Source organism: Notolepis coatsorum, assembly GCF_963971535.1.
Source record: "Notolepis coatsorum genome assembly, chromosome: 9".
Taxonomy (NCBI): Eukaryota; Metazoa; Chordata; class Actinopteri; order Aulopiformes; family Paralepididae; genus Notolepis; species Notolepis coatsorum.
In genome coordinates this window covers 147871068-147898692 of record NC_140173.1, presented here as the reverse complement: position 1 = coordinate 147898692, position 27625 = coordinate 147871068, and the positions used below count along the sequence as shown (strand labels likewise).

Here is a 27625-nt window from a genome sequence, read left to right as displayed (position 1 = left end):
TGTTGTAGTCGAGTCACTAAATCTCGGGTCCGAGTCGAGTCTCGAGTCCCCCAGTGTTCGAGTCCAAGTCCGAGTCACCAAAGAAGAGCCAGAGTCAAGTCAGAGTCGAGTCCCCATTACCCTAGTCCGAGTCCAAGTAATCAACGCCTCTTTAGGCATCTTATTAAGTACTGAACATGAGGGTATCGACGTGAATCCGCATGTAGGTGGAACTGAACACGCGTGTCTGACCTTGTACGGAATTAAATAACGTTACGGTATTAATATAGCCATCGATATCTTATGCCAAATGATTAGGGTCTATTACAAAAAAAAATACATATAACTGTATTTATCAATTAACAAGTCTGATTCCTCCTCGGCACCTTCTGAGTCCATGTCCAAGTCCGAGTCATCAGTGCTCAAGTCCAAGTCGAGTCACGAGTCCTGAAAATCAGGACTTACAAATTGTGAACAACAAGTCAGCAGGAAGGTTGGAACTCTGGCAGTTAAGGGTCAGTGGCATTGTTATAGTGTAAAACTTGAGTGTGACATTGACATATTACTGTAGCATGACAGGTAGTAGTATAAGTATAGTAGCATAGCAGTAAGGTACATAATAGTAAGAAGACTGTATCTGTATAATATTATAGAAATAATATAGTGTATGTGAATTCTGTTTAATTAAGGGTGGATTTACCCTCATCTTCTGGCAGCCTTGTTCTGTAAGGCCCAACATTTAGTTTTAGAAGCCAAGGTCCGTATAACTGCCTCCTGGATCATGACACCACTATCTTTGCTGGTGCCAGTGGTATGTTGTATTGGTTTCTGGATTCACTGGTTCCCTGGATCCGGTAATAGTTGGGGACCAACATTTGGCTATAATTCGCTGATAATAAACTGAGAGATGCTTTTATGACGGCATGAACATTTTCCTAGGAGGTCACTGACATTTAGCCCTGAATCCTGATGAAGGGATGCTCTAATTGTCAGCCTTTATTCTTGTCTTTATTATTATTTTTTTTTTACCACAAATTAAATGTCAAGACATCTGTAACAAATAGCATTCAATTTGAAAATGTACTTATCATAGTTGCAAAGCACAATGCAGCAGTTTGAATATCAGACCTGGTCACCTGGTCAAAAGCAGATATCAGAAAATATATACATTTGCAATGCAACGCTTTGTGACTACATCTCCCAGCATGCATTTCTCTTGGCTACGCGTGTAAACCGCGCAAAAGCCCTCTTCACAAAATGAGGCCCACGCTACGATGCCAGTCATTATAAAAATCGTATAAACTATGTTTGTGTTTAATAATCATTCGATATTTTCTTATTGGCTTCAGACATGTGAGATATCCTTACATGCCCTTGATAGACTGACGTGTTTTCTGTAATAATAATAATAATAATAATAAGTATCGACAGTAGTCAGGCGTTTGACCAGGGCAGCTCCACTGCGTTCTAACTTCTCCTGACTAACCGCTGCTTGTTGTGTTTTCCTGGCAGCTAGCTAGCTCGTCGTGTTCAACGACTCAGTCTTTATTAATCTATATACGTATATTTTCAACGAGGCGTCTTGCCTTTTGTCAACACAGTCTGTTATATTATTTATTTATATTCAAAACGCAACACTGAAGTTATGAGTAAACGCGAAGGTACGTTCTTTAATACGTTTCTGCAGTACCGTACCTGCCTTAGCTAATAACAATAACTGTTAGTAGCCCTTGCACGAGCTGACATGTGAGATAGACAGACCAATGTACAGTTTCTTCGTAAAATGTATATACTCTCTCTTTTTTAGACTCTTTTTGTATCACAAACAGTACTGTATTTGTAGATCTGGTATGTCATAAATGTATAGATGTAGCAATACTGTCTATCTGTATGTCATTCATATTATGTTATGATGAATTGAAAATTGGGGACCCTGATGTAAACAAGACGAAAGTCTTTCTCTGGTCTGCATCCCCTTGATTGATTGATTGATTGAATTGATTGATTGAATTGATTGATTGATTGATTGATAACCCAACCCCCTCCAATGTACAGTCATTTACCTAGTATGGTTTTGTCAATAGTCCAATGTACAATTTTGTTTGTTTGTACAGAGTCTCCCCCCCCTCAATGTACAGTTTTGCTTGCTTATACAGTGTGCCCCCCCCCCCCCCCCCCAACCACCTCCAATGTAAATTACCCAGTATGGTTGTCAATATCCCAGTGTACCCAACCCCCCCCACCCAACCTCCTCCAATGTACAGTTTCTACGTCAAATGTATATACTCCCTTTTCTTGACTCCTTCTGTATCACAAACAGTACTGTATTTGCAAATCTGGTATGTCATAAATGTATAGATGTAGCAGTACTGACTATCTGTATGTCATGTATGTCATATATGTCCTGATGAATTGAAAATGGGGGACCCTGGTGGAAACAAGACGAAAGTCTTTCTCTGGTCTGCATCCCCTTAACAATTGTGTGTATTGAGCTGTACTGTATTGTACCCATTCTGCAATCTGTTAATAAAGTTTTCAATCAATCAATCAAAGTCCCCCATTTTCAATTCATATAGACATTTATGACATACACAACATACATGACATTTATGGCATAGGGACATATAGGTATTTAGTACTTTATACAGTACTGTTTCATCAAGACATTTAATTATGACATACAAGTCAAATATACAGTACTGTTTTAAGAGAAGGAGATCATAAAACATTGATTGTCTTTATCATAAAACATTGTACATTGGAGGGGGGAGGGTTGGACATTTACCGGGGCCAGTTTCCAATTGCAACCACCCGTAGGTGCTCTTTGAGAGGGGTTTTGAACACGTTGCAAAAAAAAAACTGGCACCCGAAAGGGATAATTTTGTCAAATGACATGCTTTGTAGTTTGCACACAATGTTTGTTTTTCTTCCATCATGGCTGCCTGTAACCATTGGTAACCACTCTGGAAAGAAAACGCCTTTCTGGCGAATTATATGTTGCCGTAAGAGTATGTAAAACATTGGTCAATTATATTTACTGGTCCACCGCGACTTGTTTACAATACCCTGTAATAAAACAACATTTTAATTATCATAATATCAACACATAGTAAACCATTGTCTCCTTCAACATGAAGGGAGTAAGGGACAATGAACAGCATTCGAAACATTCTGTGCAAAACCTCAAATCATTCCCATAAACGGCAGTGGTAGTTGACGAGCGCACTGCTGAGAGGAAGTGGCCGACTTATACCTAGAACACATTCCATTCTGCTGAGAGGAAGTGGCCGACTTATACCTAGAACACATTCCATTCTGCTGAGAGGAAGTGGCCGACTTATACCTAGAACACATTCCATTCTGCTGAGAGGAAGTGGCCAACTTATACCTAGAACACATTCCATTCTGCTGAGAGGAAGTGGCCGACTTATACCTAGAACACATTCCATTCTGCTGAGAGGAAGTGGCCGACTTATACCTAGAACACATTCCATTCTGCTGAGAGGAAGTGGCCAACTTATACCTAGAACACATTCCATTCTGCTGAGAGGAAGTGGCCAACTTATACCTAGAACACATTCCATTCTGCTGAGAGGAAGTGGCCAACTTATACCTAGAACACATTCCATTCTGCTGAGAGGAAGTGGCCGACTTATACCTAGAACACATTCCATTCTGCTGAGAGGAAGTGGCCAACTTATACCTAGAACACATTCCATTCTGCTGAGAGGAAGTGGCCGACTTATACCTAGAACACATTCCATTCTGCTGAGAGGAAGTGGCCAACTTATACCTAGAACACATTCCATTCTGCTGAGAGGAAGTGGCCAACTTATACCTAGAACACATTCCATTCTGCTGAGAGGAAGTGGCCGACTTATACCTAGAACACATTCCATTCTGCTGAGAGGAAGTGGCCAACTTATACCTAGAACACATTCCATTCTGCTGAGAGGAAGTGGCCAACTTATACCTAGAACACATTCCATTCTGCTGAGAGGAAGTGGCCGACTTATACCTAGAACACATTCCATTCTGCTGAGAGGAAGTGGCCAACTTATACCTAGAACACATTCCATTCTGCTGAGAGGAAGTGGCCAACTTATACCTAGAACACATTCCATTCCAAGTCAGCAGTTGGACACTCCCGGTTGGGGAGGTCGGCATTATGACCTCGGTGCATTCCCATCATGTCCAGCTGAGAAACAGAGGGAGGAAAACCTCGTCAAATAAAACCTGCACGGACTACAACATATGACGTATTTTTGGAATTCGAAGCTTCGGGGCCGAGATTCAATTTTAATTCGGAAAAAAAAAAGAATGTTGTGGGACTTGTACAGCACTTTGTTCAACTTTGTCAGTGCTGTAAAGTTTAAACCTTTCTAAATCTTAGACAAACGAAACACTTTGCTTTCATGAAATATTGTAAGCCGTCATTTGAGGCTTTATAAAAGCAGCACAATGAACACAAATCTGTCAGTGCCGAGTCCAACCTCATCTTAAATAACAAACAGCATTGCTTGTTGTAGTTAACAAAGAGAGGCAGAGTTGATTTTGCACACAACATTTTTTTTTTTGAAATAATCTTTTCTATATATTTTTTTTATAGAATTTTATTTTCATATTCGAATCCCATGCCCATCGAACGAAGCTTCGAAGTATAAGACAGCCCTATGACGTATAATCATGCCAGTTAGGGTACCACCTTGTGTACACTGTACCTTGTGTACACTGTTTACTTTCACTCTTACTCATATTCAGATTGATGGGGCATACAGACCCTCATCTGCACCTTTGTTTACACTGTAATTTTTTTTATTAAATGTTTATATTCAGATCAAATTGTATTGCCTAATATCTATGTATTTCTACCCTGCCCATACCTGTACCTCCCGGCCCCTCCCACATGCTGCCCCAATTTCCCCAAGGGGATCAATAAAGGAATGTCTTATCTTATATGTAGTTTATCTAAAGGAGAATCACGGACCCTGGCCAGAAGCTGGTGTTTGTGTGTGTCGATGGTTTCTCTGTTGAGTCAGCCAACCACGTCTGGTACTGATGAGAATCCAGCTTTAATTGTCTTCTAAAGATTACAAACATGTTAAAACAATGTTGTTGTTTACAATACAATGTATGCTGCCGTGTTGATAATTGCGGAGTTGAGAGATCATGCCTGAGTTTCCTACTTGAACTTTGAGGGCCGTTCAATTGCATTTTTCTCTATTAGTAGGATGTCGGATATACTATTAGCTCTGTGTTTTTCGTCGACGTCATCTTATACAAATACTCTTGCTTCTGCTTCTGCGTTCAATGCATTGTGCACAGATCTTTTGAGTTGAAAATGATCATAGAGTTGGTTCTCAAAACATGAAATAGTCTGTCTCCATGGCTCTCATTTACATTTAGTCATTTAGCTGAACGCTTTTATCCAAAGCGACTTACAAGTTCTGTACAACAAGTCAGCAGGAAGGGCACAACTCTGGCAGTTAAGGGTCAGTAACAACATTGTATGTAACAACTTGAGTGTATAGACATATTAGCGTAGTAGTATAGGTAAGGTAGATTACTTTGTAGGAAAGTGCAAAATAGTAAAAGACAGTACAAAGGTTATTATATTTTGAACATTTTATAAAAAAAAATTATATTGATTGAAGAAGTGGGTTTTTAGTCGACTGCGGAAAATTGGGCGGGTTTCGGCTGTCCTGACTGTGGTGGGAACTTCGCTCCGCCATTGTGGAGCGAGGACCGAGAAATAGCCTGCTTCTCTTTGATGACTCTCCACATTCACAGCTGCAGTGAGCATTAGAACTGGGCAGGATCTTGCCTTGCATACCTGGTTAGACTATAATTGCCATCTGCTGTCTTTTCACGTGGAGAAACTCCAGAGACATGGGGCCTACTGGAAGAAATCACTTGACTATGTGAAAGTAACAAAAGGCACGGACATTTGATGGTAAATCAAACCATTGTTACTCAGTTGAAAGAGTTGTACCCTTCGTGATGACTTGTCGTACAAAACGTGTAAGTCGCTTTGGATAAAAGAGTCGGCTAAATGACCCAATGTAAAATGTAATATGCTTTATAACCTATACGGCTCACATTCACCCATTCACTCAACCGTTCACATACTGACGGCGGAGGCGACCGACCATGCAAGGTGCCAACCTGCTCATCTGCTCAGTGTCTTGCTCAAGGACACTTCGACACGCTGCCGGGAGGAGCCAGAATCGAACCGGGAACCTTCAGATTACCAGACGACCGCTCTACTACCTCTGTCGCACGGTTTCATCCAGACTGTCCGTTGAGACTTCTGGAGCCAAAACAACATCATTGTTTATAGCAGTTAAGGGTCTACACCCTGCCTTGCCTACACTACTCGGTTTGACTAATATGAAGCTACCACCTTACCCTGACTTGGCTTTAGTTACCGTACTTTTCGCACTATAAGCCGCATCTGAATATAAGCCGCAGCAGCTAAATTGAATGATGTGTACATACCGGTATATAAGCCGCACTGGACTATAAACCGCAGGTGTTTTAATGTTTAATTACCATATGTAATTAGCATTGGGACACAATACTGTCGGACAAATAACAAGAATTAACTAATTTACAAGTTGTATTAAGTTTAGCAAATAAGGGAACAGATGAATAACATTTCAATGCAGTCAAAAAAGCAATATTTAGATTTTTACATTTTCAGTTTTGGTCACGTCGAGTCACATATAAGCCGCACCGTTATATAAGCCGCAGGGTCGAAAAATGGGGGGAAAAGCCGCGGCTTATAGTCCGAAAAGTACGGTAAGTCTGACAATAAGACGAGATAAGATATTCCTTCATTGATCCCCTTGAATTTCCCCAAGGCAATTAATTTAGGAACACTTGACTTACAATGTGGGCGTCATAGCAACATGGGGGGGAGGGGACTGGAGGTACAGGTATGGGCAGGGTCATAGAAGAAAGACATAAATATAGGCAATAAAACAAAATATTAATATAAAAATATGAGAAAAATAAACTGTAAACAATATAATTAACTCGGACCAAAAAAGTCCAATTAGCAGTGGTGCAGCAGAACCATTTCACGACGTTGATATTTCAGCAACATAACCTGATTGTCTTCCTCCTCATACCAGGTGAGGGATGTTTGCGGAGAAAGACTGGGCAGGAGGGTGACCAGAGCGCCGACCTGTCCTCACCTGTCCTCGCTGCCTTCAGAGGTAGGTTACTGGTAGCAGGTTAGACCACTCCTGTATATGGCTAGTCTATATATATGGCTATAGGGCTGCTTGATTGTGGCAAAAATCATTATCGCGATCAATATTGGGATCACGATTATTTAACACGATTACTCACTGACAGTGGATTTCCTTGAACTTTAAATATGATTCAACTGAAAAACTAAAACTTGACCTGGTTTAAAAACATGACTTGAATATAAAAAAAAACATGACCTGACTTAAAAACATGACCTGGTTTAAAAACATTACCTAGCTTAAAAACATGAATTAGCTTAAAACATGACCTAGTTTAAATGACCTAACTTAAAAACACAACCTGGTTTAAAAACATGACCTGGTTTAAAAACATGACCTGACTTAAAAACATGACCTGGTTTAAAAACACAACCTGGTTTAAAAACATGACCTGGTTTAAAAACATGACCTGACTTAAAAACATGACCTGGTTTAAAAACATGACCTGGTTTAAAAACATGACCTGACTTAAAAACACGACCTGGTTTAAAAACATTACCTGGTTTAAAAACATGACCTGGTTTAAAAACATGACCTGGTTTAAAAACATGACCTGACTTAAAAACATGACCTGGTTTAAAAACATTACCTAGTTTAAAAACATGACCTGGTTTAAAAACATGACCTGGTTTAAAAACATGACCTGGTTTAAAAACATGACCTGGTTTAAAAAGATGAACTAGTTTAAAAACATGAACTAGCTCAAAAACATGACCTGGTTTAAAAACATGAACTAGCTTAAAAACATGACCTGACTTAAAAACATGACCTGGTTTAAAAACATGACCTAACTTAAAAAGATGAACTAGCTTAAAAACATGACCTAGTTTAAAAACATGAACTAGCTTAAAAACATGACCTGATTTAAAAACATGAACTAGCTTAAAAACATGAACTAGCTTAAAAACATGACCTGATTTTAAAACATGACTTGCCTTAAAAACACGACCTGATTTAAAAACATGAACTAGCTTAAAAACATGAACTAGCTTAAAAACATGACCTGATTTTAAAACATGACTTGCCTTAAAAACACGACCTAGTTTAAAAACCTCAGGCACCCCCAAAAGTGGCCATTTTTAAACTTGAATTTGAGGACTGCATACTTTCTTTGCAAACCAAAATACTATACTTTATACTTATAGCACATGCATGAGCCTGGTCTCTTTTGAAAGATAACATTCTGAAGTAGTTTCTGATACAATAAAGAAAATTAACTTTTAGTGCTAATGAAATAGAGTAACATAGGTCTGAACTTGAGTTGAAGTTGAACTTGTGTACTCACGTTTTTCTGTAGTAGTTGCAATATGCAAAAGTATATTTCCAAAAAAAAAATGGCATGGCTGAAAAAACATGACAAACATCATATATAATTTGCACAATATCTTTAGTGAATATGCTTAAGACGGAGTAAATAGCGGCCGCAAATCACACGCAGTTAAGGGTGCTATTAGCGGGCAGCGGGCGCAATCCATTCTTTGTGAAATCGCCCCTATGTTAGTCAATTACTGATGCTTTTTGTTTGTGTTTTCATGCTGAATTTGTTATTTCCGGAAAAATTCTAACCATATCTCTGGGAAGCACTGGATTTAAAGAGGGCCCTCTACGTGACCGGCATGTGAGAAACACAATCGTACAGATTTGTTGATTAAATCAAATAATGGATTAGTATGCAGCACGATAAGGATCTTCTGTAGTGGAGGACAGCCCTGCTGATACCGGGCCATCAGAAATACAAACTGAACGTGAACTCGTACGGTTGCTGTCTTTGTTATTGTAGAGACACGGATACACAATGTAACGGATCAAATGTTCTCTTAGTTTTTCAGCGGGAGCTCGACATCAAACATGACAAACATGAACGTCTTGTCAAGATCAGTCGTGACGTCACCATCGACAGCAAGAGGACCATATTTCTTCTGCACCGAGTGACCAGGTATATCTGCATTTTTTTGTTAAAAAAACGTTCAGGCATACAATTTCACATATCGTCAGTCTCATACGATAATTGCCTAAGTAATATGTTTGCCAAATTGAGATTTCTGCCTAAATCTGCTGCATCGCCCTGGCTTAGTGCCTATGTCCTCAGCCAATCAGAACGCTTGTTACGTTCAAAAATCCTCATCTGCCTAACTGACTCGTGTGACTTGTGCATTTTAACGTTACATACACAGATGGCGATCGCATGACTTAGGCGAGTATAACAACTGCCTTAGTGTATGACATGTATGTATATACGAGGAAAAAATCACAACATATTTTGTTTAAAAGTCACCTTATTTTGTTACGCAATGGTTGTTGTGTTTTTTTGTATTTTTGCAAACTTGTTGATACACCTAGTGGAACTTATTTTCAAAATATAAAATAAAAACTCGTACACATTTGCTGGAAAGTTCTTTTTTTCTTCTTTTCCAAAAATCTTGAAAAATTACCGTTTCAAACCGGCAATTATCATATGAGGCTAACGATATGAGATATACTGCACTATGAAGTAGAGGGCTTGCTTTTTGTTTGTCTCGTTTGTAACGGTTTTGTGTTTTCGTTGTGTTTGTGTTGTACTCGTGCCATGTATGACTTAGTCCACATTGCAGCCGGCTTGTGGGAGGCAAGAAACAGCGTTCGTGACAGGGGAGGGTTGAATTGGATGATACGAAATTGGGATGGGAGAAAATATAGAAAATGGGAGAAAAAGTGGATAAAAAAAAGAGAGGACTAAAAACCTACCTCTTCACCAAAGCTTTCTCTTAGTTTTAAGTTTTTTTTGTATGTTTTAATGCCTTGTTCTATGCCTATGCCTATGTTGAAGCCTCACCAGCCTATGTTTTTTTTTACCCTGTAGCACTTTGAGATTTAGTTCCAAATGTAAAGTGCACTACAAATTAAATTTATTATTATTATTACTTATTAGGGATGTTCGATATTGACTTTTTTTTTTACAGATATCCGATATACTGATATTGTCCAACTCTTAATTTCCGATACCGATATCAACCGATACCGATATATGCAGGGTCCCCCCCCCCCCCCCCCCCCCCCCAAAAACGGAATAATTTCAGGTAATTAACATTACATATCTCTTGTTGTGGAATTAACACAACATTATGCATACTTTTGACAATAAATAAAATAAGAATTTGTTCTTACCTGCTTGCCTGGGTAAATAAAGGTTAAATAAATGTAAATTTTTTTTTTTGAAAACCAATACCGATCATTTCCGATATTACATTTTAATGCCAATATCGGACATCCCTAATTATTATTATGTAAAAAGAAAATGACAAAATGTGAGACATGAGGGCGTCAGCAGGGGGATGGATCCAGGTTAGTGTTGCTGCCATAATTCAAGCATCACATCTTGACTTTATTATCATTACACATGATATTCTCCAACTAGACTCTGTGCTTCCTCCTTGGTCCCACAGCGTACCGAATCCAGACGATATTCTGGCCGAGTCGGACGTGAAGCTGGACGGAGTGAGGCAGAAGATTGGTCTGATCGCTGAGGAGCTGAGAGGAGAGGACATCTTTCAGTTCCACAGAGCCTACACGCCTGGTGAGTCTTCATACACCTGGTCCACAGAGCCTACCCACAGGCCTGGTGAGTCTTCATACACCTGGTCCACAGAGCCTACACACAGACCTGGTGAGTCTTCATACACCTGGTCCACAGAGCCTACACACAGGCCTGGTGAGTCTTCATACACCTGGTCCACAGAGCCTACCCACAGGCCTGGTGAGTCTTCATACACCTGGTCCACAGAGCCTACACACAGACCTGGTGAGTCTTCATACACCTGGTCCACAGAGCCTACACACAGACCTGGTGAGTCTTCATACACCTGGTCCACAGAGCCTACACACAGGCCTGGTGAGTCTTCATACACCTGGTCCACAGAGCCTACACACACAGACCTGGTGAGTCTTCATACACCTGGTCCACAGAGCCTACACACAGGCCTGGTGAGTCTTCATACACCTGGTCCACAGAGCCTACACACACAGGCCTGGTGAGTCTTCATACACCTGGTCCACAGAGCCTACACACACAGGCCTGATGAGTCTTCATACACCTGGTCCACAGAGCCTACACACAGGCCTGGTGAGTCTTCATACACCTGGTCCACAGAGCCTACACACAGACCTGGTGAGTCTTCATACACCTGGTCCACAGAGCCTACACACAGACCTGGTGAGTCTTCATACACCTGGTCCACAGAGCCTACACACAGACCTGGTGAGTCTTCATACACCTGGTCCACAGAGCCTACACACACGCCTGGTGAGTCTTCATACACCTGGTCCACAGAGCCTACACACAGACCTGGTGAGTCTTCATACACCTGGTCCACAGAGCCTACACACAGACCTGGTGAGTCTTCATACACCTGGTCCACAGAGCCTACACACAGACCTGGTGAGTCTTCATACACCTGGTCCACAGAGCCTACACACAGGCCTGGTGAGTCTTCATACACCTGGTCCACAGAGCCTACACACACAGGCCTGGTGAGTCTTCATACACCTGGTCCACAGAGCCTACACACAGGCCTGGTGAGTCTTCATACACCTGGTCCACAGAGCCTACACACACAGACCTGGTGAGTCTTCATACACCTGGTCCACAGAGCCTACACACAGGCCTGGTGAGTCTTCATACACCTGGTCCACAGAGCCTACACACAGGCCTGGTGAGTCTTCATACACCTGGTCCACAGAGCCTACACACACAGGCCTGGTGAGTCTTCATACACCTGGTCTATGCTAACTAGGAATGAATTATTCATTATTATTATCTTATTATTATTACATGGCGTTTTAACATTCGCCGAAATGCTTGATTGTGATTGGTCAATAGCCCCTGACAGCGGTGAATTATTTTTCGATAACCACCGGTGATTATTGTTTTTCGCAGCTGGAGTAATCAAGCCCACGGACACACACTGTTTCAGTGCAATCAGACACACCTGCCGGGCTGCCGCCGGCGATAATAATAATCACTTTATTTGGGCTGACAGAGCCACAGAACAACTGCGTCTGCATTTGATCTCGTCTTGTCGATTTTGTCAAATGAATTAGGTATATTGTTAGTAAGTTAGCCATGAAATAAGCGGGATAATGTATAGCTATACTCGGTCATCATCGCAAAATAATTTACCTTCACTGACGTTTAAAACACCTCTGCGAGGCGCCTCGGTGTTCTAAACTCCGTGTCGGTCAATTATTTTGCGACAATGACCTCGTAGCTATATACATTATCCCTTACTTAATCAGCTCACAATAAACAAATAACAATAAACTGAAAAAATTGCAAATTGCATTGAGCTTTTTCATTAGAAACACTGCCACAAGAATATTTATCATTATATATATGATGATTTGCACCACCTCTTCTACCTCGTGATTATATATAATATATATCATTATATATCGGCCGCCCTGCATTGACATCGACCATTGAGAAACCGGACTACGCCGCTTACCGCTGACTAGGGATGGGTACCGAATTCGGTACTTTTGAGGTACCGAACCGAAACACGTCGGTACTACCGAGTATCGAATCAAGTGAGAAACCCAAAAAAAATGTATTTTATTAAAATGTTTTTTTTTTTTTTTTTTTTTTACTTTTTTCTTTTCATGTCAACGTTCACACGCACAATATATGCTTACCTAGGATTTGACTTGATTCAACAACAAAGCAGTCGGAGCAATGACAAGCCGAAAACTGTCTAAATTGTAGTTATTTGAAGTTTTTTTTTTTTTTTTACGACTGAGGTAGGTAAATAAAATTTCTTGAGACTAAAGTACAGAAAAAAGGTACCGTTGGGTACCGGTATCGGTTCAAATGTGAAAGGTACCCATCCTTACCGCTGACCCTCCATCATCCTCGGTAACGCACAATCGTTGAGGAATACAGTTGACGAGCTCCAGGCGAACGTAAGATGCATACCTGAAGACAAGAAATAATGCTCGTGTGATCGCACTGTCTGAGACGTGGTTAAAAGACCATGACTCGAGCGAGGATTATGAAATCGATGGCTTTGGACCAGTGATGCCGGTAACGCGTTACTAAGTAACGCGTTATTGTAATCTGATTACTTTCCCCCGAAAATAGTAATCTAACGCGTTAATCTTTAAAAGCCAGTAATCTGATTGCAGTTACTTGTCCAAGTGGCTGTGCATTACTATTTCGTTACTATCTCATCATAAATTCATAATGCAGGCGGAATGCAGTATTTTATTTCGTTTTCGACAGTCAAAAATACATTTTGAGCTGTTTTTCTTTTGGGAGTGACGTAGTGTGGCAGTGAAAGGGTTACACAAGAATGTGTCCCGCGGGCCGCGGCGTGACTGGACACTCTGTCTGTGAGTGACTCTGCTTTGGTACAATCACATTCCCCATCCACAGTCTGCGAATCAGAGGCAGAGTAGGGCGGGTCTTCACAGCACGTCATGTGACATATGCGCCAATCGTGTGACAGCAGGGCTCCGTCGTCGGAGAATTCCACCCCAAAACGCTTGGCAAAATTAAAAGTGAGTTTCTGTTCAGACTTCCATCCCAAAACGCTCGTCAGTCACTACTTCACGTTCATATGCGGAGGAAACAAAATACTGTCTACCGCTAAAAACAGCACATCCAATTGCATTGAAAGCATCTGGAATCACAACACTAGCCGACGCTTCGACTAGTAGGTACAGGAGGACTCGGAGGCCAGCCAAACAGCAAAAGAGAGAGATTGTTTCTTTCCCTTTTGATTAATGTATATTTGATGGTGGCAGAGCAAAAGCTCTTATTTGCCAGATTTACAGTTAATTTACATGTTAAAGAGAGACTGATTGTATGTTTATAGAGAGACATTTATAAAAACAATTTAATAGTTACAGTTGATATAATTGAATAGTTCAGCCTGCATTTGTTAGATGTGAATGGATACACTGGTTTTGTAAAACCACTGGCTGGCTGCTCTAATGCTGTGAGCATCATAGACTGTTGCTTTACCATACTTGATGGTACAGAAGCTGAAGCACTAGTTTAACAATTTACGTTATGTGCAGAGAAACAAGTTAAAAACAATTTATGCACTTTCAATAAAGCGTTTAAAAAAAACGGTTGGGGGAACGACGACGACTTCGTAACCTAGTTACTTTCAAAGTAACTAAGTTACTCTGATAATCAAGTAATCAGTAAAGTAACTTGGATTACTTTTTAAAGGAGTAATCAATAATCAGTAATCGGATTACTTTTACAAGTAATCTGTGGCATCACTGCTTTGGACAGCCCCTTCAGCTTGACCGCAACCGCACGGATAACCAGCAAAACAGCGGGAAGGGGGCGTGTGCTTGTATGTGAACCCAAACTCGTGTAAGACCGTCATAGTGAGGGAATCTATCTGCACCTTCACTGATATCGAACTTTTATCTGTTTTATTGCGCCCGTTTAAAAAAATCAACTACAAAGGGGCAGTCTTAGATAATCGTCTAATGAAACATACAAAAGCACAAAGTTCTGTTAAACCGAAATACTCGCGTCAACTACAAGTACCTAAAACCTTTACCCCAAAGTAAAATACTTGAGTAAAAGGGCTTTAACCCTTTCACTGCCACACTACAGAAGGTTAACCCTTTTCACTACCACACTGCGTCTGTAGTGTGGTAGTGAAAGGTTAACCGTCTGTAGTGTGGTAGTGAAAGGGTTAACCATTTGGTAGTGTGGCAGTGAAAGGGTTAACCTTCCGTATTGTCGCAGTGAAAGGGGTTAACCATTTGGTTAGTGTGACAGTGAAAGGGTTAATGGCTTCCCTAGTAGTGGCGTCACTAATTGACGACATGATTGTGTGAGAGTGAGCCACGATACCGGCCTGGATGCGATGGGACACACCCTCCTGATGATAAAAAGCCCTTTTCCCACTAGAATCGAGAATATCAAGTTATTGTTGATTGTAGCCCAACTGTCTGCGACGTTGTGGAGGAGAACATTAGCGGGACTGAGAGCTGGCTGTTATCTGGCAGCTAGGGAAGTCGTTTTTTTAGATTGCGGTCATTCAGGAACCTCTGCTTGCGACGTGACAACTGGCAGTTCCCACCAATTGGAGTTTTTTTTTTTTTTTTTTCCATCATCTTTATTAGATTTGGAGACTCATCGTATACAGGCTCTCTGGGCCTGCGGCTGGTGCTGTTGAGCAGGAGTCTCCGGTCAGCCTTAATGGCGCCGTTTGTGTTTTTCATGGGAAAAAAGGGCCTTTTAAAGATATTGTGGGCAGAAAGTGAAGGTAATTGCAGCAGATAACAGGGCACTGCAGCGCTCATGAGCCACTTAGAGCTGAAATGGATGGAAGGAGTTTTTGGTAGTGAATTTAATAACTGTATAAAGAGTTATCTCTCATCTTCTCATACTGTCTCTTAGTGCATCTAGCAGAATCCATTAGCATCGGTTTGTATTTAGCCAAATCAATCGTCCAGGGCAGCGCTGAGCATAACATGACACTTTCCATCATGAAAGTGGTGTTGTTGTTGTTGTAAATAGTTGGCCAATGGGATTAAAGAATAAAGTAATGTAAATGGATTCATTTTAAATTTAGTTAGCTGACGCTTTTATCCAAAGCGACTTACAGATTGTGAACAACAAGTCAGCAGGAAGGGTACATCTCTGGCAGCTAAGGGTCAGTCGCATTGTTCGTCAAATAGTGTCGAACTTGATTGTTACACTCTTGAGTGCATAGTAGTAAAGACATATGAGCATGATATGTAGTAGTATAAGTATAGGAGTATAGACTATTAGCATATGTAGTAGTATAAGTATAGGAGTATAGACTATTAGCATGATATGTAGTAGTATAAGTATAGGAGTATAGACTATTAGCATATGTAGTAGTATAAGTATAGGAGTATAGACTATTAGCATGATAGGTGGTAGTATAAGTATAGTAGTATAGACATATATTAGCATGATAGGTAGTAGTATACGTATAGTAGTATAGACATATTAGCATGATAGGTAGTAGTATAAGTAGAGTAGCATAGTAGTATAGACATATTAGCCATAACAAAAAATGTGTTTGGTTCCTGTTGGTTGTCAGTTAAGGCCATGGGTAGGTAGGGAATTTATTTAATAATTTTTTTTATTAAAAAGAATTCCCACGGCGACTATGGATAGGGAATTTCTTTATTTAATTAAAATGTTCACGACAACATGGATGCATGTACTCTGCCAGCATGTTTAATATCCATAATACTAAAGGTTTGACTAAGATTTCTATGAAACTTTATTGTAAAAAAATTGTAATTGTAATTGTATTTTATTTTTTATTTTTTTTTTAAACAAACATAATAAACAAACATGACAACACTCGATAAGATATACAAGCATTATTAACAGTGCACATCCAATAAAATCACCATATAGTTAAATGTCTTATACAGGATATACCCCCAATACCTGCTATCTAATACCCTACACACATATGCTCTAGCTCGTACCCCCCCCTCCCGGACCCCCCATTGGATAATCCATCCATTATCCCTCGCTCCTAACCAGACATTACCATTATATGCTAGCTTTTATTTTCTCCACCACTTCTAACCACAATGTCATTTTGGATTCATTGAGACCCAAAATTCTTGCTGTAGATATTTCTTGATAAATCACATCGAGATATGTAATAATCCCGACCTTTCGGCACATTTTTTCCGGTTGAAACCATCGTGATGCTATCAGCTTTTTAGCCACTGTGATACCCGATAAAACCAATCTCTTTAGCTGTGGATGTACTGCACACTCAAAAACATCATTCAGCAGTAATACAGAGGGGTGTACAGGTATATCCCGAGTTAAGAGATTTGATAATTGCTGGGTCACCTCTTTCCAGAATATCTTAACTGGTGGGCAGTCCCAGTAGATGTGCATAAATGTCCCCTCGTCCCCATTTGTACATAAGGAGCATTTGGAGTCTTGTTTAAGAAAAAAAAGAAATTTTTAACTCGTAAAATAAATTGGGTCGCACCTAAATCGGCAGGGTCGGTCGGCAACCAGAACCAAACCATTTTTTAGGCCTTAGCATGATGGGTAGTAGTATACGTATAGTAGTATAGACATAGAGCATGATAGGTAGTAGTATAAGTATAGTAGTATAGACATAATTAGCATGATAGGTAGTTTGTATCACAAACAGTTAGGGCTGACCTTCAATTTTTTTTTTGGAATTCGAAGCTTCGGGGGCCGAGATTCGATTTTATTTCGAAGCTTCGAGATTAAAAAAAATAATAATTATAATTTACATTTTAATTTTTTTTTTATGTTGTGGGACTTGTACAGCACTTTGTTCAACTTTGTCAGTGCTGTAAAGTTTAAACCTTTTTAAATCTTAGACAAACAAAACACTTTGCTTTCATGAAATATTGTAAGCCGTCATTTGAGGCTTTATAAAAGCAGCACAATGAACACAAATCTGTCAGTGCAGCGTCCGACCTCATCTTAAATAACATTACTTGTTGTAGTTAACAAAGAGAGGCAGAGTTGATTTTGCACCAAAAAAATTATATATATATATATATATTTTTTTTTAATAATCGAATTTTATTTTCATATTCGAATCCCATGCCCATTGAACGAAGCTTCGAAGTATTTAAGACAGCCCTACTGTCAACTTCAGAGTTGTTGTACGTAATCAGAGCAGCATAGCTGGACCACATACCACTTTAACATAACCTTTAATAAGAGCAGCATAACTGGACCACACACCACTTTAACATAACCTTTAATCAGAGCAGCATAACTGGACCACATACCACTTTAACATAACCTTTAATCAGAGCAGCATAACTGGACCACATACCACTTTAACATAACCTTTAATCAGAGCAGCATAGCTGGACCACATACCACTTTAACATAACCTTTAATCAGAGCAGCATAACTGGACCACATACCACTTTAACATAACCTTTAATCAGAGCAGCATAACTGGACCACATACCACTTTAACATAACCTTTAATCAGAGCAGCACAGCTGGACCACATACCACTTTAACATAACCTTTAATCAGAGCAGCATAACTGGACCACGTACCACTTTAACACAACCTTTAATCAGAGCAGCATAACTGGACCACATACCACTTTAACATGACCTTTAATCAGAGCAGCATAACTGGACCACGTACCACTTTAACGTAACCTTTAATCAGAGCAGCATAGCTGGACCACATACCACTTTAACATAACCTTTAATCAGGGCGGCTAGGTGGTGTAGTGGGCAAGGCGCTCACCACCAATGCAGGAGACGCTGGGTTTGAGCCCAGCTCTCCGCATTGCTATCAGCTTGGCTGGTCGTTCATACTAATACAATTGGCAGTATTAGGGGGTGGGAAGCTGGTGGGTGCGGATCGGACGTTGTGGATAGCGACTCCTACAGGTCGGTTGGTGCGCCTGTGCAGCAGAATCAGGAAGCGACGGGGGCGGCGTGTCCCTCCCACGCAGACCCCCGTCACTGAGAGATCGCGCTGTGCAGGTGAAAAGATGCGACGGCTGCTTCCTCGAGTACCGGAGGGGACACGTGATGCAAGGCTTCGTCCACATTGCAGCCGGCTTGTGGGAGGCATGGTCTAACAGCGTTCGAGACAGGGGAGGGTAGAATTGGACGATACGAAATTGGGATGGGAGAAAAATTGAAAATGGGAGAAAAAAGTAGATGCAAAAAAAAACATAAACTTTAATCAGAGCAGCATAGCTGGACCACATACTAGTTTTACATTTATTTTATTTTATTTAACCTTTATTTATCCAGGCAAGCAATTAAGAACAAATTCTTATATAGGTCCATATAGGATGGTTTCCTGGCAGGGAACACAGGGAACACAGGAACCGAAGGCAACTCAAAAGCCTGTGTAACCGCTTCATGTCACATCCTGCCGGCGTCAGACGGGGCTCTGTTCTCTCGTGCCAACACCGTGCCTCTCCAGCTGTTGACTGTTTTTAGATGGCCTACTTGCGCTTTCCTGTCGGTGTTTCCTTAGGTACGCAGGGTTTCCCCCGGGAAAGTGGTCGGTGGAGGTGCTATGTGTGCCTCAGAGGAAGAGCGTTGCCCTCTGCAGATCCGGTGTTGATCTTAAAACCGCTATTGCCGACAACTGTGCCATGATACGTCTGCCATTGGTGCTTTTGAGCACCAGTTTTTGGTTTGGATATTGGGCACAACTCACAAAATTGCTATTCGATAGTCACTGGGAACTATTTGAATACTAATTCGAAAAATCGCACCCTAATTGAAAACTTTATAATTTCAAGTTTTGTTTTATTTGTCACGTATATGTCCTTCCTACGCTGAGGTGTGGTACCTTTTGCGCATTTACCACCTACCGGTGAATGCCTCACTGTTGCGGCTTTTCTGGGGTATAATAATGGGAATAATAAAATCACATCTAGAATTTGCCCACCCAGATGGTACCAAATCGTCCAATTTGGGGATTTGGCCCAAGGAAATATATATATTATTAGGGTTATAAAAGGAGCCCCAACCAAGTATTAAGTGCATATACTTTTCAGTAGGCTGACATTTCTGTAATATATATATATATATATTTTTGGTCTTATGTAATATTCAAATTTTCTTGGATACCGAATTTTGGGTTTTCATTAGCTGTAAGCCACAATCATCCACATTGAAAGGAATAAAGGCTTGAAATATTTCACTCTGTGTGTAAAGAATCTATATTATAATGTATGATTTTCACTTTTTGAATTGAATTACTGAAATAAATGAACTTTTCCTTGATATTCAAATGTATTGAGATGCGCCTGTATTTCTCATTCATGAACACATATAGCAACCGTTGTTTCTTCCAACATGGTGGACACAGGCATTCTAAACATTCTGTGAGTAATTGTGTTTAAAAATAATGACGACTAGGAACTTTTTCCTTTTATAATTATTATTGTAATAATATTTTTTGTTGTTGTTGATGGGATGGGACTATGCGTCTGTTTTTTGTTTGGATCACGAATTGGGCCTTTAAATGTACATGTATAATTTCAGTTTACATTTTGCGTTGCGTTCCGTGCCGCAGGAATCCAGGAGTATGTGGAGGCGGCGTCGTTCCAGCACTTCATCCGTCACCGCAGCCTCATCACCCTGGAGGAGATCAACGCCAGGCTGATCTTCACCAAGGAGGAGAAGGCAGACCCCACCAAGGAGGAGAAGGCAGACCCCACCAAGGAGAAGAAGGTAGACCCCACCAAGGAGGAGAAGGCAGACCCCACCAAGGAGGAGAAGGCAGACCCCACGGTACCTTTAGACGAGACATTCTTACTAGTTCAAGTTTCACGTTTTGTTTTTATTTGTCACATATATAAGGTACATGTACATTACAGTGAAATGCTTGGTTCTGTATTACTACTATGCACTTCAACACTGCACCACCCAAGTTTCAACACTTATTATTTAAATAGTTTTAATTGTTTTTTTAAGGTTCAACAACAACTATTGTGCAGGCTGTCCTGAATGGGTCTGAGATCGCTTGCGGCCGGTATTGCACATCCTTGCAATCTCTCTGGCTCCGCCTGTACCTCGATCTAAAAAGTCTGGTTTTCCTAGTCGGGGAGGAGTAACGTTTATAACACATGGATTGAGTAGAATCAAGTACCGTGGATTTATGTGCTTCCGTGGATTATGTTGGCAACACGATCGACATCAATACTTGGAATGGCGATCAGATAATTGGAATATTCTTTTTGCAGTACATCCTAGTCAAGGTAAGGGCTATATGTTTTCAATCTTGCGTTGATCCGATGCCTTCGTTGTGATCCGAAAGTGTTATTGTAACGTTACTCCACAACGTATGCCATTGGTGACGATCGAAGCATAGAACCCCCCCCCCCCCCACCCTTTCATGCATGCATGATGAAACATAATACCGATAATTTACCGTTGATTTCAGATTGATTGTTGATCCAAGCGAGGAATGGCACGGTTTCTAGTGACATGCACTAAACGCTGTTTAGCGGCGTTTCCTGGGATTACACAGAATTACTCTAAAACTATACTCATGCATTTGAATTTTTATTTATATAGCGTGTATAGGAACGAAACGCCAATCGATTATGTATAATATGCGTCGGGCCTATAACTCGCGTTCTAGGAATTACTGCTCTACACTCTAAAAACATATTTATATTTACGACGGTACTAACACGACAATGTATGAATGGAAAAATATAACGTTCCCACATCCGGAACGATAGCTACCCGATGTTGAATGGGCCATAGTAATGTCGATATAGCTGTAATATTTAAAAAGTTATAGCCCGGCAAAGAAGGTGACCGACTCCATAGGCTTACAGCACTGGCAGAGAGTGGTATAAGATGGGCAAACTGCGTGGCAGACAATGTGTTAAGATGCCTTCTAAAAATAGATTTCCCAAAACAATTACTCAAGCACTACTCTTAAGTAATTAATGCGAGTACTCTGGGAAAACATTACTCATGTCCATCCCTAGTTTAATATACGGTAGTACCGTGAGAAAGATGTTTACAAATTAAACAAATCTCCAAGGGAGGTTATGAAAATTGGGGGCTGCCAATTTAACACAAGTCTAGAATCTTTTCTTTTAAAAGGAATCACTCAAAAACACTTTCTGTGTTTTTTTCTCCTTGAGATGTATGTTGAAAATCAATCATCTCACAATTATTGTTGCGTTTCAGATCAAATCAAATACACTGATGAAGGCCTGTTGACTGAAATGTCGGTCTGGTCTTTCCACATTGTTAGTGAAGTAGCAAGAATGCACGTATGTGTGGAAATGCTTTCTTTCCAAGCGTTGGTTGACAGCATGTCAAATATCGAACAAACAAATAGGAACAAACAAATATCTACAGAATCGTTTCCATCTGTACTAAAAATGTTCATGATTAGTTTCAATTCGTTTAGTGTCATAAACTCCTGTAGGTATTTTACTAGGTGCTTGGAAAGAGCACTCTGCGTTGATTGGTTGGTTGGAAAGTGCACTCTGCGTTGATTGGTTGGTTGGTTTGTTTCGATCAATCTCTTCCACAGGCCCGATGGATCCACTCTACATCGGCCTCAGTTTTCCTATGCTTTTTTTTGTTCTTAGTTCTATTTATATAAAAAAGAAATCTACTTTTTCTCCTCCCTTTTTCTGTGATTTTTCTCCCCATCCCAATTTACCTCTCGTGCCAATGGACCTGTCTCAAAACCCTGCCCTCTTTTCTTGATCCTCCAATCACAGCTGTCGCTTACCTCTGACTTCCTCGTACAAACTGTTTGTACGAGGAAGTCAGAGGTAAGCGACAGCTGTGATTGGAGGATCAAGAAAAGGGGCAGGGTTTGAGACAGGTCTATTCTCCCTCCCCTGTCCTGATCGTTGCTCACATATGCCCCCCACTGGCCGGTTGTAGGGAGGATAGAAGCCTTGCATCACATGTCCCCTCCGATACACGTGGAGGCAGCCTGTCACATCTTTTCACCTGCCAGCGCGGACTCTCATTTTGGCGAGGTGTAACGTGTAGGAGGCTCACACTGCCCCCCCGCCATTTTTCCTGACTTTTGCTGTGCAGGCGTCCCCCAACCGACCTGTAGGAGTCGCTGTTCACAACGACCAGACTACCACCCATCGACTTCCTACCCGCTAACTCTGCCAATTGAGTTAGTATGACGGCCGGCCCAAGCCGGAGGCAATGCCGACAGCCGGATTCGAACCCGGTGTCTCTTGCGTTGGTGACGAGCGCAATGTCCGCTGCGCCACCCAGCCGCCCCTTATTTATTAAAATTGTTAACGATTTTCTTACATACCTTAGATACTATGTATGTATATATATATGTGCTTCATTACATATTCCAGTTATTTGCCTGTTCTATTCTCCATCCATCTATCATCCATAGCAACACTATATTATCACCGACATCCCGTTGATCCCCCCCTTTGAACAGCCCCTCTGAGGTTTCTCTCCTGTGGTGCTTTTATTCTTCTTTTTTTTCTGGATTTTTAGTGAGCCGTTCCTTATCTTCATTGGGGAAAGTCTGGGAGTGTGTCGCATATTTGGATTTTACGGTGTTTATTTGTTTTTGGTCTATTGTGATGTTTCTTCTTGACTTGTACAAGAAGATTTCTACAGCCCATGGGGGCTATTCCATGTGATCTCGGGCTATACAAATACATTTGATCACTTAGTTGGCCAAGCTGCAATGCTGGATTCAGTGCACGCTCTTCCGAGCACCTAGTGCTGGCACCCTTGTTGTTAACTGTTGATTTGACACATTATTGACCTTTATGGGACAACAAGGGTCTACTGAACTGGCTGATCTTAAAGGACCAGGCCAACCGTATGGGAAATGCGCTTACCGTCTTCACCAGAGTCGCACAAGAAGATAGATACCAATTTCCTCTCTGTGCGTTCAGTAGAAAGCTATCCGGCTGCAAGCTAGCCTAGCTTAGCACAAATGAATGGAAGCGGATACAGACCACTAGCCCTAGCTGTTGTCTCTCCCGGAGTTTTGAGCTAGACTAGTGGTCTGTATCCACTTCCATTCATTTGTGCTGTGCTAGGCTAGCTTGCAGCCGGATAGCTTTCTACTGAACGCACAGAGAGGAAATTGGTATCTTATCTTCTTGTCTGACGCTGGAGAAGATTTCCCATAATGTTGGCCTGTTCCTTTTTAAAGGGAAAGTTCAGATTTTTGGAACCCAAACTTTCTACTTTCTAAGGATGTAGGGTTGTGGATCAGTAGATCCTTTCTCAGCACAATCCATCTTTAGTCTGTGGCTGACTAGTCGGAACTAGTTGTACAGCATGGATTGTACCGAGAAAGGACTCTACCGCCGATCAACGTCATCATTGGTAAGTGGGTGCATAGCAGCATGGGGGGGGGGGGGAGGGGAGGTACAGGTATGGGCAGGGTAATAGAAAAAAGTCATAAATAATAGGCAATCAAATTAGATCTGAATGTAGAAATGTGAGAAAAATAAACCGTGTAAACAAAGGTGCAGATGAGGGTCTGTAAGCCCTATTGGTTATATTATACGTTACAATAAATATAGGCAATAAAAAGATTTGAATCTGAATATATATATACTAAAAAAAAAAAATAATTAACTATCCCTTTAATTTCCGCAATTGTTCCAGGGGTCACCCTCCGAGGACGTGCCACTGGAGGCCGGCCCCCCTCCTCCGGCGCCGCTGACCTTCCACGTGGGCCCCGCCGACTACCTGCTGGGCGTGGCCGACCTGACGGGCGAGCTGATGCGCATGTGCATCAGCAGCGTGGGCAACGGCGACATGGACACGCCCTTCCAGGTCAGCCAGTTCCTGCGGCAGATCCACGACGGCTTCTCGTACATCGGCAACACGGGGCCCTACGAGGTGTCCAAGAAGCTGCACACGCTGCGCCAGAGCCTGGGCAAGGTGGAGGACGCCTGCTATGCCCTGCGCGTCCGCGGCTCCGAGATCCCCAAGCACATGCTGGCCGACGTCTTCTGCTGCAGCCGGGGGGGGGAGGGGAGCGGCGGCGGCGCGCTCATGGACCGAGACGAAGGCGTGGCCTAATAACGCGCGGGACACACACACACACACACACACACACACACACACACACACACACACACACTACGCCTTCGGTTCTGTTTTTTGGGGGCCGATTTTAGGGACGCAACCAATACTGATGTTATGTTATGTTAAGAGTTATGTTATGTTAAGAGTAATAGTTGCCCCAAAACACATGGGACTTGTATAAACCACATGGGACTAGCATAAACCACATGGCACTAGCATAAACCACATGGCGGGACTAGCATAAACCACATGGGACTAGCATAAACCACATGGGACTAGCATAAACCACATGGGACTAGCATAAACCACATGGCACTAGCATAAACCACATGGGACTAGCATAAACCACATGGGACTATAGCTATTCAGACAGTCTGCCACCTCTGATTTGTCTGCTGAAATTTTGTCTCCTATTTCTAAACTGATATTGCCCGATTTAGTCTTTAATTTCTTACTGTATCCTACCTCTTTAAGTGTCCTCCAGAGTTTCCTTGAGTTGTTCCTATACTCTGTTATTTTTTCATTAAAAAAACCCTTCTTCGCCCCTTTAATCAAACTATTTACATAGTTTTTGTGTTTCTTTAAATCTAGGAAAGCCTGTTCTGTCCTGGACTTCTTAAATAGTTTAAAAAGATTGTTCCTTATTTTAATAGCTTTTAAAATGTCATCATTAATCCAGGGCTGTGTCCTCTGCTTTATCCTGACCATCTTCCTGGGTGCTAATCTGTCAACTACTTTAAGAAATGTTGTTTTGAAACCATCCCATGCTTGATCAACCTCTTTGCAGTGCATTACATGAGACCAGTCCACACCCGTTAAACCATCCAGGAGCATTTCCTTGCTGTAATTTTTTAAAGATCTGATTTTTATGTTGTTGTGACCCTCAAAATGACCCCTCTGCACCTTTCTGGTACAGAAAATTGCAAGGTGATCACTGAGTGCAAAATCAACAACGCCGCTGTTTGTTATCCTCTGTTTATCAGAGACCAGTATTAAGTCGATTATGGTCTGAGAAAGGGGGGTAACTCTGGTAGGTTCAGTGATGAGCTGGTGCAGGTCAAACAATTTACTATAATTCAGAAGGGACTTTAATCCAGAGCTCTTTTTAAGTAAATCAGTGTTGAAATCTCCCATGACAACAACTTCAGATTTCTCAAAATCAGTGCACTTGGAGCATATCTCCTCTAGATCAACATAAAAATTGCCCTGGTCTGGTGGCCTGTAACAGACTCCAAAAATAATTGGTTTGCTTTTGGGTAACAGAATATCAAGCCACATCGCTTCTACCGCGTCGTGTTCAAGATCTGATTTTATATTAAAACCAATGTCCGACCTAATATAAGCACACACACCTCCTCCGTTTCGGTTTCGATCTTTCCTTACAATTATATAGTTCTCAATCTCAATTTCGGAGTCGCTTATTGAACTGTCAAGCCAAGTTTCACTGAAACATATTACTCCTACCTTGCAACTATTAAATAGTAGCCGAAGTTCGTCTATTTTGGGGAGGAGGCTTCTGATGTTTAGATGGAAAAAATGTAGTCCTCTTTTTGCGTATAGTTTATCCAAGTTTGGTAGTGTCTCGTCTTCTCCGTGGATATTCGTGGATATTCGCTAAACCACACGGGACTAGCATAAACCACATGGCACTAGCATAAACCACACGGGACTGGCATAAACCACATGGCACTAGCATAAACCACATGGGGCTGGCATAAAACACATGGGACTAGCATAAACCACATGGCACTAGCATAAACCACATGGGACTAGCATAAACCACACGGGACTAGCATAAACCACATGGCACTAGCATAAACCACACGGGACTGGCATAAACCACATGGGGCTGGCATAAACCACATGGCACTAGCATAAACCACATGGGACTAGCATAAACCACATGGGACTCGTATAAACCACATGGGAGTCAGGACTAGCATAAACTACATGGGACTCGTATAAACCACATGGGAGTCGGGACTAGCATAAACTACATGGGACTAGCATAAACCACATGGAACTAGCATAAACCACACAGTGATATTGGTTTGGCCCTGACAGCCCCGGCTGTGTTCTGATCGTCGCCTGTCACGACATTTGTGTTTTTTTTTCTATCTCATTGAATGTTTATATTTTCGTTTTTTTTAAGAGAATTGTTATGTTGTGCTTTTATCTCTGGACACTATTTCAGCTGTGCCAAAAATAAAACAGTCAGTTAAAAAAAAGAAAAAACATACATACAACAGACGCTGTATTTTTGTGATTTTGATAGAAATCTGGCTACGTAATTGTTTTGCATTTGAACTCTGGAATGAAAATAAATAAACACGGTCTAAATATGTCTCTCTCTCTCCCCCCCTCTCCCCAGTGCGCCTGCGCCCACACGTGTGTCTGTGTATGTGTTAGTTTATCTTCCCCTCTCTGCCGCTCTATCGGATCATCTCCAGATAGGCGCTTCTCTCTGCTGGCTAGTATTATGTTGTGCGGGGCTGCATCATGTGACCCTCTTACATGGATATAATATAATGTGCACATATAGCCATACTCTTGACACGTCATTGCACAAACGCACGCACACAACACAGAAAAAGTATTGCATATTAATTTTCGGACTGTAAAAAGTGAGGGACAAAAACAAGATTTTGAAAAGTGGGGGGGGGGGGGTCATGTCCCTAGTGCACATGTCGCCCCCTGGTGCACACCACACACACACAGCCCCGGCCTCCTCCCCCTCCTGTCATCTTTGAACAACCCTCAGCAGTCTGGAATGACGGCGATTTCAAAACAAAGGATGATGAGGGAAATAGTTTTGCCTCGTTCACCATGAC

The 27625-nt window shown here is 41.4% G+C and overlaps 1 protein-coding gene across 1 annotated transcript; it reads left to right on the top strand.

Annotated features, from left to right (window-relative positions):
• Positions 1 to 1484: 1484 nt before the first annotated feature.
• On the top strand, positions 1485 to 27128 carry tsnax (translin-associated factor X). The gene is made up of 6 exons (XM_084321310.1): positions 1485 to 1640; positions 7116 to 7199; positions 9057 to 9171; positions 10658 to 10788; positions 20296 to 20513; positions 24369 to 27128. The coding sequence occupies exons 1-6, from the start codon at positions 1625 to 1627 to the stop codon at positions 24786 to 24788; spliced, it is 984 nt and encodes a 327-aa protein (XP_084177436.1). The 5' UTR covers positions 1485 to 1624; the 3' UTR covers positions 24789 to 27128.
• The last annotated feature ends 497 nt before the right edge of the window (positions 27129 to 27625 follow it).

Bases quoted from the DNA above. Each gene is read 5' to 3' on its own strand.
- tsnax (XM_084321310.1), top strand. The intron at 9,172-10,657 runs GTATATCTGCAT...TTGGTCCCACAG, and splicing joins CTTCTGCACCGAGTGACCAG to CGTACCGAATCCAGACGATA. The intron at 10,789-20,295 runs GTGAGTCTTCAT...TCCGTGCCGCAG, and splicing joins CCACAGAGCCTACACGCCTG to GAATCCAGGAGTATGTGGAG.